Source organism: Nothobranchius furzeri, chromosome 7 (genome assembly GCF_043380555.1).
Source record: "Nothobranchius furzeri strain GRZ-AD chromosome 7, NfurGRZ-RIMD1, whole genome shotgun sequence".
Classification (NCBI taxonomy): Eukaryota; Metazoa; Chordata; class Actinopteri; order Cyprinodontiformes; family Nothobranchiidae; genus Nothobranchius; species Nothobranchius furzeri.
In genome coordinates, this window is record NC_091747.1 from 37,715,014 (window position 1) to 37,727,087 (window position 12,074).

At 43.4% G+C, this 12,074-nt stretch overlaps 1 protein-coding gene across 2 annotated transcripts in view; it reads right to left on the reverse strand.

Moving 5' to 3' along the window:
• Positions 1 to 12,074, reverse strand: part of nrp1a (neuropilin 1a) — a 63,742-nt gene that overhangs the window by 20,751 nt on the left and 30,917 nt on the right. For both annotated transcript variants that reach the window (XM_070553053.1, XM_054751352.2), the window contains exons 5-6: positions 11,682 to 11,837; positions 8,451 to 8,617 (exon numbers count right to left, since the gene is read on the reverse strand). In XM_070553053.1, coding sequence (XP_070409154.1) covers positions 8,451 to 8,617; positions 11,682 to 11,837 — 323 coding nt within the window. The remainder of the gene's footprint in view (positions 1 to 8,450; positions 8,618 to 11,681; positions 11,838 to 12,074) is intronic.

Consider the following 12,074-nt stretch of genomic DNA (forward strand, 5'->3'; position numbering starts at 1 on the left):
AGCCACAAAATGCTGGTCATTCCTATTCCACAAGTCCTCTTCCAGAACCAAAAGACATAAACAGATGGGGGTGATAAATAAGTTCCACCAAACTGTCGTAAACGATTTGGAAGGATGAAGCCTAAGAAAAAGTCAGTGGCGTACAGAGACGGAATCCTTTTGTTCCTGTCAACAGGCTCAGGGGGCTTTCACTGTTAAGTCCCATATTTCATCAGAATCCAAAAATAGAAACAAAATCAAATCCTGTCAGCCTGAGATGGTTCCCATTTATTACAGCAGCAGCTGATTTCTTCTCTGTGGGGTAAATAGCTGTAAGTGGCCGGGCCTGATGGAAAACAGTGGCTGGCTGTGAGATCTGGGTCTTTAATATCTACGGTCATGGTTGTCCTGTTTCCAGTTTAGACTCAGGAAATCAACAATAAAGCAGCTCGCTGTTAAAGTATCTTGATATAAATCTAAATATTTCAGATGTCCACATCCACATGAGCCGACCGGAAAGGGAGGACACTTAGGCTCCCTATACACAGGCGCCACCGATCCCTCTGGCCACCACCAGCAGGCAAGGTGGATTAAGTGTCTTGCCCAAGGACACAACGGCAGCTTTCTCTGATGGAAGCTGGGATCAAACCTGCATGATCTACCTCCTGAGCTACTGCTGTATGGTTACTGGCAACTAGGTAAAATCTTGTAAATCGTGCTAACTGTGATCTAGTCCAAGATCTCTCTTAGTTTCCTAGAATTTGAAGTTTGCACTGGAGATGACTTTCAACCACAATGACACCAAATCACTATGACAAGGTGAACAACCTACCAATCAAACCAAATGCTTGGAACTTTGAGAAACTTTCTGTCTTAAAAGTCCAAAGAAGATCATGGGATGCAACACGGAGATATGATGACAGCGAGAATGCAGAGCAACCACACTGATGAGAGAAGAAAGGGGGACGTTTGTAAGGGGAAGTTAGCCACTGATTGGTGGGTGGGTGGGTGGGTGGGGGGTGGGGGGGTTGCAAGATATGAGAGATGGAAGCATGGGGTTTCCAGTGAAGAAGTCTGCAGACTAGATCCATTTCACAGACAGGGGGGTGATAACAGGGCCTGTGTAATGAGCATAGCATGATTTATTAATGGCTGCTTGTTATAGGCAAAGGAATGAGGGCCGAGGTTGTGCTGACAGAACCAAGTTCTTTGGGTCAGCGAGGAAGATAAGTTGCCATGATGTTTGGATGTGAAACAGAATCGATCACAAACCCAAGAGAACGCAATAAAACAAACAGGCACAGATAATAATTACTTGTAGATAGCACCTACTGACTTACAAACATAAACAAATAATAACCAACCTGGAGAAACAAAGAGCAAATGGGATTGTTGGGTACATATAACATCCTCAGATAAAAACCCATTTGTCTTCTGGAGCTGAAGGGCGGAATCATGTTTAATGGCTGATGTAATCAGCTGGCAGAAAGTGCAAATTATGACTCCTAATCTACCATCGGTGCATGTGGAGACTTTGCTGATCTAACAGAATGAAGCTTCTATCTGTTTCCCATTAAACATATAGCTACTTTCCCAGTAAGAATGCCTGGAATCAAGCCCACCCAAAGACGAATGACTCCACACATTCTGGGCATGCTGGTGCACAGTAACTCTGAAAGGGAGGACCACACAACCTGAGCCATAAACATGGCAGCTAGGGCACGAAATCTGCTCCGATTCCCAGAATCTCTCTCTACAGGGATGGCAGGCAACACTTCAATGTGTCCTGGTCTCTAAGGATTCATTTTCTGGCTCCAACGCAGATCTAAATGTGTTCCGTTATCTTAGCATGGGTGTGTTTGTGGGTGTTCTAGGTATTTGCGATCTCCCTGTTATAAGTGACTCAAAGTCTTGTGTCTCACAGAAGCTTAGGTGTACAGCTTCAGTGGTTTCACAAAGTGATGAAACCAGAAAGGTAGAAAAAGAATTAGTCATGCTCGGGCTTGTATCGTCAGCCATTTAAAGCCTGACGTACACCGTGTTACAGCAGTGTACTGAAATTAACATCAGTCATTTAAATGGAAGTAAACACGGAGTTTAGGAAATAGAAATGACAAATACGGTGCTTCAGGTAGATGATTTTACAGCCAAAGGTTTAAAGGATGACACAATTTTAAGTTTTCACAAAATTTTGCTGCTTCAGTTGTGTAAATTTAGCTTCGTCGGATGTTCCTATCATCGCTGAAACAAGTATTTCACGTTTCAAACCATTTTTATCAAAGTTGATGAAAACAGTTCATATTTATGGTGCTGGTCCTTCTTCATCAAGAACTCTGCAGGTCACACTGGCAGTGTGTTGATCAGTTTCTGGTCCAAATCCTGACTGATGGAGCTTAAACTCTGTCACAAGTTTGTGAGATTTTGGGGGCTCTTGTTTGTCCACTTGCCTCTGAAGGATTGTCCACAATTCGCAATAGGATTAATATCTGGTGAGTTTACTGGGACCAACATGTTGATGTTTTGTTTTTGATCCACTTTGTTTTGATGTTATCTTTCTGGCCCTGTGCTCCAGGCTGGAGAAGACGTTGTTCATCACCAAACTATTTTTGGATGGTTAGAGGAGTTTCTCTGGGAGGATGTTTAGGTACCTTTCTTTGTTCCTGTCAGTGTTCTGAGGCTCACCCCATCATTTGCTTGATGCTCCAAACGATCATAAAAGGGATTCATCAGAGAATACCTTTACATCATTTATATTTGTGCAACCCTAAAATATTTTCACTGCATATGAGAAGATATTGTTGAATTAGATCCAGGATCATTTCGCCCTAACCCTAGCTCTCCTTGATAGTGGTACAGTGGATTTTTAGTGTTGTGTGTCTTCATGGCTCATTTCCATGGTAGCATGTATTTGAGGTGAAAACTCAGTCAGAGATGTGTGGGAAGTAAGCAAGTGGTTGATAAAGCCAAAGGGAGGGTGAGAAGTTCAAGGAACAGTGCATGAAAAGACCCTCAGATGGAACTTCTCAATGCTTGATTATCAAGGAGTGATCTGTACGATGGGAGTAAAGGAACTACACGTGTTTCTTTAAATCAATTTCTCTGCTTCCCCAACAGAGGGGGGATATCTGAATGTGTGTGTGTGTGTGTGTGTGTGTGTGGGGGGGGGGGGGGGGGGGGGTGCTTCTGCAAGGTTAATAATTGAGGCTTGGGGGGGGGGGGGGGTTGGTTCATTCCTCACCAGAAAAAACAACACAGAGATTAGGGATGCAACGATACCACTTTTGTCCAAACCGATACGATACAGATACTTGGATCTGAGTACTCGCCGATACCGATTACCAATACCGATACTTCTACCATACAAAAAAAGGCAATGATTTGGAATACAGATTTTATTTTATTTTCTGCACAGGAAAAGAGTGTGAGGTAGATAAAAAGTAAAATATATGAATGGAAATCATCACAAAACTAAAATATTAGGTGAACAGAAATGACAAGTTACAGTGAAGCCATTTTCAAGCAACTGCATAGGTATCGGTTCCTGGTATCGGTTAACTTTTACCGATACCGATACTGGTATTGGCATCATATCGGTGCCGATACCAGTATCAGTATCGGTGCATCCCTAACAGAGATGCAGAAAGAAGTGCTGCAAATCCAAAGAGCAGCTGGTACATACAGACAGAGGCCTTGATCTAGGAAACATCCTCTGGTGATGTGCTTTTCCGAGGATGGTATAGTAGCACGTCCTAACATAGATACAAAGCCTCAAATCACTATTTATTTATTTTTTACTTCCTTTGCATAAAATCAGATTAGATTCCCCTTGAATGAGAGCAAGCTGACATTTGTGTGAGCCGATACAAGCAGACATGTGCTTATATTCCCAAAAGCAACCTTTTCACTAATTCCACTTAGCTACTTTGGCATTGGTAAAAGAAACCTTTAGGCTATATTTCTTAAAGTGTAATTAATCCTGCTTTTATGAAAGTGCTGCAGAACCTCTGAGCTTCACCTCCAACCTCCCATTTATCACACCACTCACCTGACAGTTTATTTTTAGCACCCGACACCTCTTTGCTGGCATTTAATTATGCACATCTTCCCATGCGTAATCATCTTTTATGGTGACACAGAAGGGTTCAAAGGTCGGCTTGCAGCCAGAATGAGATAAAGGCTGTCTGGTTTCTTTTATATGAAGTGTGCTTGTGTTTAGTCACATGTTGCATGATTAAACGTTTAAGCCACCTCTCAAAGAGGAAGTCGGATTTTCCTTGTTTGTGAATCATCTTTAGAACTCAAACGTTGAGGTCAGCTTTGACACTCACCCCTGACTAATTCTGTGAGTAATGATTATGAAACTAAGAACCTGGGAAGGGGAAGAAAAAGAGCGCGACCTGAAGGTATGTCATGTCTGGAAGCTGCTTGCTGAACTTTTCCCAGGATGCACAGCTGGACATTGACTATGGCTTTCAGACGTTTGCTGTTCTTTGTCATGCAGACACAGAAAATGGCACTGATTGTGTCTGAGTTGAGTTTTCTTGCGTTTTTGGGTACTTATGCAGCACGTTTCATTACATCATGCAATCGCTAATGCTTCGATTGCTAGCCCCAGTTTTTGGCTACTCTAATCGAGTTTAAGTCTCTGTCCTCTCATTGATTTTCAAATTGAGAGCGAAGCCCCAGAAGCAGTGAGGCACAGACAGAATCCATTGTTTCCATTTGTACAGCAGGATGATGATGATGATGATCTCACAGGCAGCTGCGTGCCAGCCTGCTCTCGCTAGACTTCATCAACCGAGAAGTTGCTGTTAATTACCCGTCCATACTCTGAGTACTCGTCACTCTGCAGGGTGGTAAGCCATCAGAATGGGTAAAGAAGTAAAGAGCGAAACAATGGAAGGGGTGTTTTTGCACATCTCTGGCTTGAGGTAATGGAAAGCACATTAAGAAGAAAATGAAAACAGGACATGCTGTGTTAGTGACTGATGTTAGCTAGTCACACAGAGCTGCATTTTAGTTCAGGAAATGTGCAATCAAATGTTTGGTTGGTCAGCTGGGTTTGGATTCTTGGCTTTGTTTGCTTTCAAGATTTGAGGAAACGAGGTCAAGACAAGGCGTGTAACCCTCACCCCTCCAAACATGAAGGTTTAAAACTACCACATCCTTCTTGTCCCGCTATGATTAACTTTACCTTGGGATTAATCATGAAAGAGATAAAGGAGCATTTTGTGTCAACAAACATTTATATACTTCCTGGGGTTTAGCGCTTTCATCTGTTAGGAAGGAAAGATTAAAGGATTCTTCACATGACGTGAGCCAGAGGATAGAGGGGTTAGCTCCTTTTATATGTTAACAATACAAGTGATGAAAGACTCATAGGTGGGCCCAACGATGTCCTCTAAGCAGAAGACTCAGATGGTCTTACGGAATTGGCCATTTAAAATTAAACTCACCTTAAAATGCAAAAAGTTGCAGAGAACCGTTTGTAAAAGAACCCTTTCCCGACGTTGTTTGTGAATGGTCAGAAGAACCTTTCCACAAGGTCCGCTAGTGCATGATCAACCAGAACTGCCAGAAAATATGTGGCGACAAGAAATTTGTGTTCACATTTGCCGCTCGTTTAAAACTGGCCATTTTTCTGTTGGATTGGTTCTATTTAAAATGGTGAAAATGGTAAATTGATGGAAAATGCGGGGATAAAATAAAGGCTGATTGATGCATAAAGACTGTGGAAGAAAACAAGGATAATGCATCCTGGCAGGAAGACTGAAAATAAAGTTAGGAGCCAGTGGAGCTAATTTATACGTGTACATAGTGTATTTATGGGGAAAGATATACACAAGATACTCAATAAAGAGGCTTTCAGGTATTGACAGCTGAGCTGTCTCCAAAACAGTCTAAATTATTGATGTTGTGCAATCAATGGCAGCTGCCTAACAGAGATTCACTATTGCAGTCAGTCTCTTATCGGATCTTTGCTCGAGTGATTCCTGGTGGCCGTCAAGTCCTTCCTCTAATGTATTTAATAAAGCTATCGTTTACAAAAGTCAGAAGTTTACCAAAAGTTCAAAAGAAACCATTAACTATTGCTGTAAACTAATTATAAATACCTTTGAGAGACATGCGCTACACAGGTGGAAGTTTACAAACCAAGAGAACAGTGAGTGGTCTGGTTTACCTTCATTTAGATCTGCTGCAACACACCACAGACACAATTCTGCTGACCTGCAGAGAGGGCAGTGCAGACAGCATGCACCAGTCTTCTAACTCTAAACATGGATTTACTAAAAGCAAGTGGGAGACAAGCCATGAGAAAGAAATGGATTAAATGTTATTGGAAAAAGAAAATAAGGTAGTGGACCTACTTTGAGGGATTACAACCTTTTTATTTTTTCCCTCTAAGGACGTCTGTCCATCTCTGTGCTGATTAATGACCTTGCTAACCCCCGCTCAAAGCTGAACCACACAAACCCAATCTAATTAGCCAGTAAAACATGCACAGACTCCAGCATCCCTTCTCTCCAAGCATCAGAATCAGGCTGCATTAAAACGGATGAAAAATCGGCAGAATGTTCAGAAAAGAAGGAAAGCAGCATTTGGGAATCAAAGGCAACAGACCATAAATAATAAAAGTGTCTGGCTGGAAACTGCAGTCAGAGGATGATCATGAAAGACACGATGAATCGATCCGCATGTCTGTGCAATGATGACTTGCACATGCCGTGATGCTGCCTGGGCTTGTTGCAACACCATGAACAGGATTGATGGAAGAGGAATGAGAATAATAATCCACTTGTGATAACTGCTTGGCAAAAGAACATCAAATTCCTTAATAACATAAATCTAAAGCTGAAGCCAAGACTCTTTAGCTGCCTTTGAAATAAGAAATGGATGAGTTCACTGTTTTAATTTTACTACCGGTGGGGAAAACAGCAGAAGTTTAGAGTAATTTAGACTTTAGTTACATGATCTAATCTTAACCCTAACCCATCTGTAATGGTAAGAACTTGGATGAGCTGACACTAAAGGGAAGCTATAACATTCGTGTGTGCTATCATGTTGTAGGAACCAGAATCTATTGTGTCAGACTGAAGTCTTGAAGGCTTACAACCTCTATGGAAACCCGCCACTAGATGGACTCAATTTCTTCTTACTTTGACTTCTGACTTATGCTTCTGTGTCGAGTTATGTTATTCGTCCATCTAAAAGAATTGTGGCCATAAACTCTGGACTTTCCTCGAAGAAAGATGGATTATTAATCCAACAGATGCTGGAGGAAGTACTTCCTGATCCACTCAGACTCATGCTGGGACCCTCTGTAAGTGGGAGCTGCCAAACTAAACCAGACACACACCAGAGCATGAGAATGCACAACAACTTGCACACACACACACACACACACACACACACACACACACACACACACACACACACACACACACACACACACACACACACACACACACACACACACACACACACACACACACACACACACACACACACGCGCGGTTTGTCATTGATTAAATTAGCGTGAAGGAGGAACGGGGCCCCAGGAAAAAATTATTGTGATAATAAAAAAAAAGCTTACTTATGACTCCCTCCAAGAAAATATTTGGCTTCAGGTCAGCTCCATTATTTGTCCCTTGAGGTATAAGTCAGGACCAAACTTTTTAGAAATGAAGCAGACTAAAAAAAGGAAAACAGTCTGGAAGCTTTAGGTTAATAAATCAAAGACTCGCAGTAGCGGTGCAATGTTTGTGACACTCGGGGGGTTTGTGATGTGAGTGGACTTGATATGTGTGTCTTATCCCCGTCTTCGGATGAAAGAACTAAATCCTTAATCTTCCCACATAAAGTTCCCTTGGTGGGTGATGATCGCTTTGTGCAGATAAGCCAACAGACAGGAAAAATATGACAGAGCCCGTTTGTGTGTTTACGATTCTGTGTGTGTGTGTGTGTGTGTGTGTGTGTGTGTGTGTGTGTGTGTGTGTGTGTGTGTGTGTGTGTGTGTGTGTGTGTGTGTGTGTGTGTGTGTGTGTGTGTGAAGGTTGGCAGGATGCTTGAATTAAATCCCAGCATCTCTGAAGGCAGCCTCTGCTCTAAGGAAAGAGGGACGTTATCTGTTTGGACAGGAAGACAGAGGGAGAGGAAGATGCAGGAGGATAGGCAGATAGTAAATGTTCGAGCTGACTCGGCCGTTTGTGTGAAGTGTGAACTCCATTCCAGTGGATGATACCTGCTATTGAAACTGTTGGTGCAATATGAAAATTACCCTCCTCTAGAGACAGAAGTGATCATATCAAGCACTCATATGAGCAGGAGTCACTCCCAGTGCTGCACCCTCAGAAATTAGGCTTCCTCCAAAAAGTTTGGATTTACTGACGGGATTAACGCCCACCACGTGGCTGGAACTACATCTCAGGAAGCAATTTTCCATAATAAGGGAATAAGTTCACACGCATTACCTGAATCCACTCCTTGTTGGAGTCCTCGGCCGGCGTCCATGCATTCTCATAGTAGTTAAGTCTGGAGCGCTCTGGGGACCAGCTGGGGTTGTACTGGGATGAAGCCATGATTTGGTCTGATGTTATCTCTCCTGACTCCATTCCCAAAGGATCGCTGCAGTCAAAGTCTGAGGAAGCAGGAACAAGAGAAGCAGAGGTTTAGAAAAGGATTTAGGAAAATTGATCTGGAGGCAAAAATGCACTCTTGGTGCCCCTCCCCCCCCCCCCCAACACCACCACCACACCTCCCTCCTTGGAGAAGACAGCAGCAGATCAGCAACGCCCCAGTAAATCCGTTCTGTTTGTCTCTCAGTACTTTTTAATAGAAGCTAGATAAAAGTGTTCCACATTAAGACGTAATAATGTCTTCATAAAACATTCAGTGTGGTTTGTGCTGGTCTTAAGCGTCGGAGTGACTTTCCCTTTTTTCCACTGACTGGATGTGTTTCCCTCACTGCCTCCCTAAGCGCTGCATTATCTTTTTTCTTTGCACAGACCAACATTTTTGACCATTTAAACACGTTTATTATTTACATTTAAAGGCCATGTATCACATCCTTTGACCCAAGCAGCTATGCTAGAAGGTGACTTCCCTTGTTTACATTGACACGGGGCAGCCGTTTTCAGGCATCCTCAGGTCTGAGGCTAAAGACTGCAGGTCAGCTCCAGGTCAGCCTCTCCAACCACAGCAGGTCAGACATGCTGACCTCGGTGGAGAAAAACATCAGTGGAATGAAGAAAACGACCTTTAAGACTCTCACACTGAGTTTGAATGCACACTTTTCCTCATTTTATTGGCTAACTCCATCGTTTTTTTCCCTGAATGAAATCTTGCTCCAAAACCAAAAGTGGTGTGGAAGTGCCATGAGAGCTAACACAGATGGTATCCCCATCTGTCGTACCGCTAGCACACCCTCATCCAATGCGTGTTTGTGTGTATTATACACTGTTAATGCTGAACTGTGTGTTAATGCGATCCAAGTACGTCCGATTCTCTGTGTGAGACCAACAAAACCGTCTCACACCTCCCTCATCTTCCCCTCCACACTCTTGGAGAAAAACGTCTGTTGCTGCTGAACTTTCTTCCACGCTTTTAAAAGAATCGACAGAAAAAAACAAAGAGACATTTGTTTGCTGCCGAGGGTATCTGATCATGTGGCTTACCGAGGGCTAATAGCTGAGAAAACACAGGACGAGCGAAGGAAATATGAACAAGAGGAATGGGTCGGAGTGAAAAACAAGAGCGCCGTTCATCACCTTATCACCTCCCATCAGTGGGTTTCTCCTCGCCATGTAGAAGCGAGAAAATTCACAGTGTATTATGCATAAGGGGATTATGAATGATTCAGTTGGAACAAGCCTGGATTTTTTCTTTTCTATCAGATAGAGCTGATGATGTAAAACCAAGCAACTTGGTCTTAAGCTGGAGTATTCGCTGGTTTCAGGTCAGGTACTTCACCTTTAACCAGTAAATAGGTATATAGGTATAACTGACAAGCATAATCTGATTTTAGATGCGTGATTAAAAGAAAACACACGAGTTGTTGTCGTTGAGCTCCTTACACTTGTTGTTGTCGTTGCTGGTGTGTTCACTAATAGTGTCTTCCCTTCAGGCAAGACCAAATCCCTTTTGGAGATGATTAGTCGACTTGCTGAAAGTCATCTGCCTCTGTTACTATTCGGAGCCTGACCGTGTGTGTGTGCATGGGGTGGTCTAGCTGCGGGACAGATTTACAACTTTTACTGGAGCTCGTCTTTCCTAATGAAATGTTTAGATGGAGCGCTTTGCAAAACAGGGTCAGGAAGGTCAAGCCTTGTGACAGCAAGGGAGCATGTAGAAGCCCCCGGGGTGTGCTGAGGTTTGTGTGTCCAAAGCTCGTTACTGATGGAGAAGCTAGGTTCTGGAGACGGTATGTAAACGCTGGCCCCGGTAACCACAGGAGGCAGAGGCTCACCCTGAAACATGTCCCTGAAATTAAAGACGTGAAGCAGCGGGAATGTGAAGGACGTTTACATTTTTGAATCTGAAACATTAACTGTTATGTATTTTTTTTTTTTTCCTTTCAGGTGCTTGTGGCGACCATTTTAAATGGAGTTGACCCAGAACTTGTTTCAAATGTAGATGTTCCTCTAATTTGGTTTTGGTTCCTTTTGAAGTTCAAACATGGTAAATGGCCTGTATTTGATATAGCGCTTTCTAGAGTCATGGAACCCCCCAAGGTGCTTTACAACACAATCAGTCATTCATCCATTCACACACACATTCACACCCTGGTGGTGATGAGCTACATTGTAGCCACAGCTGCTCTGGGGCGCACTGACAGAGGCGAGTCTGCCGTACACAGGCCACCACCAGTAGGCAACCTGGGTTAAGTGTCGTGCCCAAGGACACAACGGCAGCGACAGACTGACCTTGGCTCGAACCTGCGACCTTCCGATTACAGGGCTAGCACTTGACTCCTGTACCACCATTGCCCCACTTTACTGTTTAATGGGATGATTTTCTAAAACTCCAGAAAAACAAACACATGGAGGGCAATGATGATGAAGCAGGACGTGTTTAATGACTCTAACGAGTGTAAACCCTTTGCGATAGGAAATCCGGTTCTTGTTTGCATTAACTCATCAACTGCATTTTTTTTACTGTGTGGGCGTCGGAACGAGCACCATGAGAACAAACATCCCAGCTCTAAAGCCGATCTTCATCCGCGTACGTCACACGTCACGTGATCAGGAAGCAGGAAATCCATGTGTTAGATCGTTTTGGGCCGTTGGTGTAAAAAAAGTGAGGCGCAAACCGGAGAAGCTTCTGCCGATCACAATTCAACAACGGATTATGAAAGAACGGATAACGCTCGAAACACGCGGAATCTTCTGATGTAAGGGTGAGTCTCCTCTTTGTTTTGGTAGTTTTGGCGTTGGCATCACCATAGAGCGCAACGTTCTGTGACTCTTAAAAAAAACGTGAAAACGCTGAAAAACGCTGGCGGCTAAGGGCTCTTTTGATCAGGAAACGGCCGGCAGTGAATGCTTCTGATGTTGCTTTTTCCTGCCCAGCAATTCTCTTCTAAACACATCTCTGATGCTTTATGATTAGAGTTAGATTTCAACCTCCACCATGTCAGGTTTCTTCAGATGTTTCTTGGCTACCTGAGTTTCTCATGCACGTAATCTTTCATTGTGCCAGCTTACCCTCGGGAACAGTCCTTTCGATGACAGTGAAGTTGGCAGAAAAGCCTTCCTTGGCGATGGCGCTGTCGGTGTTGATTGTCAGTGCCAGAATTCCCGTGTAGGAGATGATCCGACCTGGAGTGTTCTGACCACAGTATCTTCCGATGTAAGGCCCAACTGGAGGAAAAAAAGCACAAATGTCTCTTGGGTTACACTTGACTAAACTCAGTAGTTGTTTGCTTGTCACAGCCTTGCCACACATGGAGGTGTGAAAACTAGTGTGTTAGTTAAGTAAGGGGCGAGCCTCATAAAGAGGGATGGGAAACGCTTCTAAACATTCCTAAATGACAAAAAAAAGGAGCAAAGGGGACTTTGTGGTCAGGAGCAGGTCACATTATGTCTATTTACCAGCTG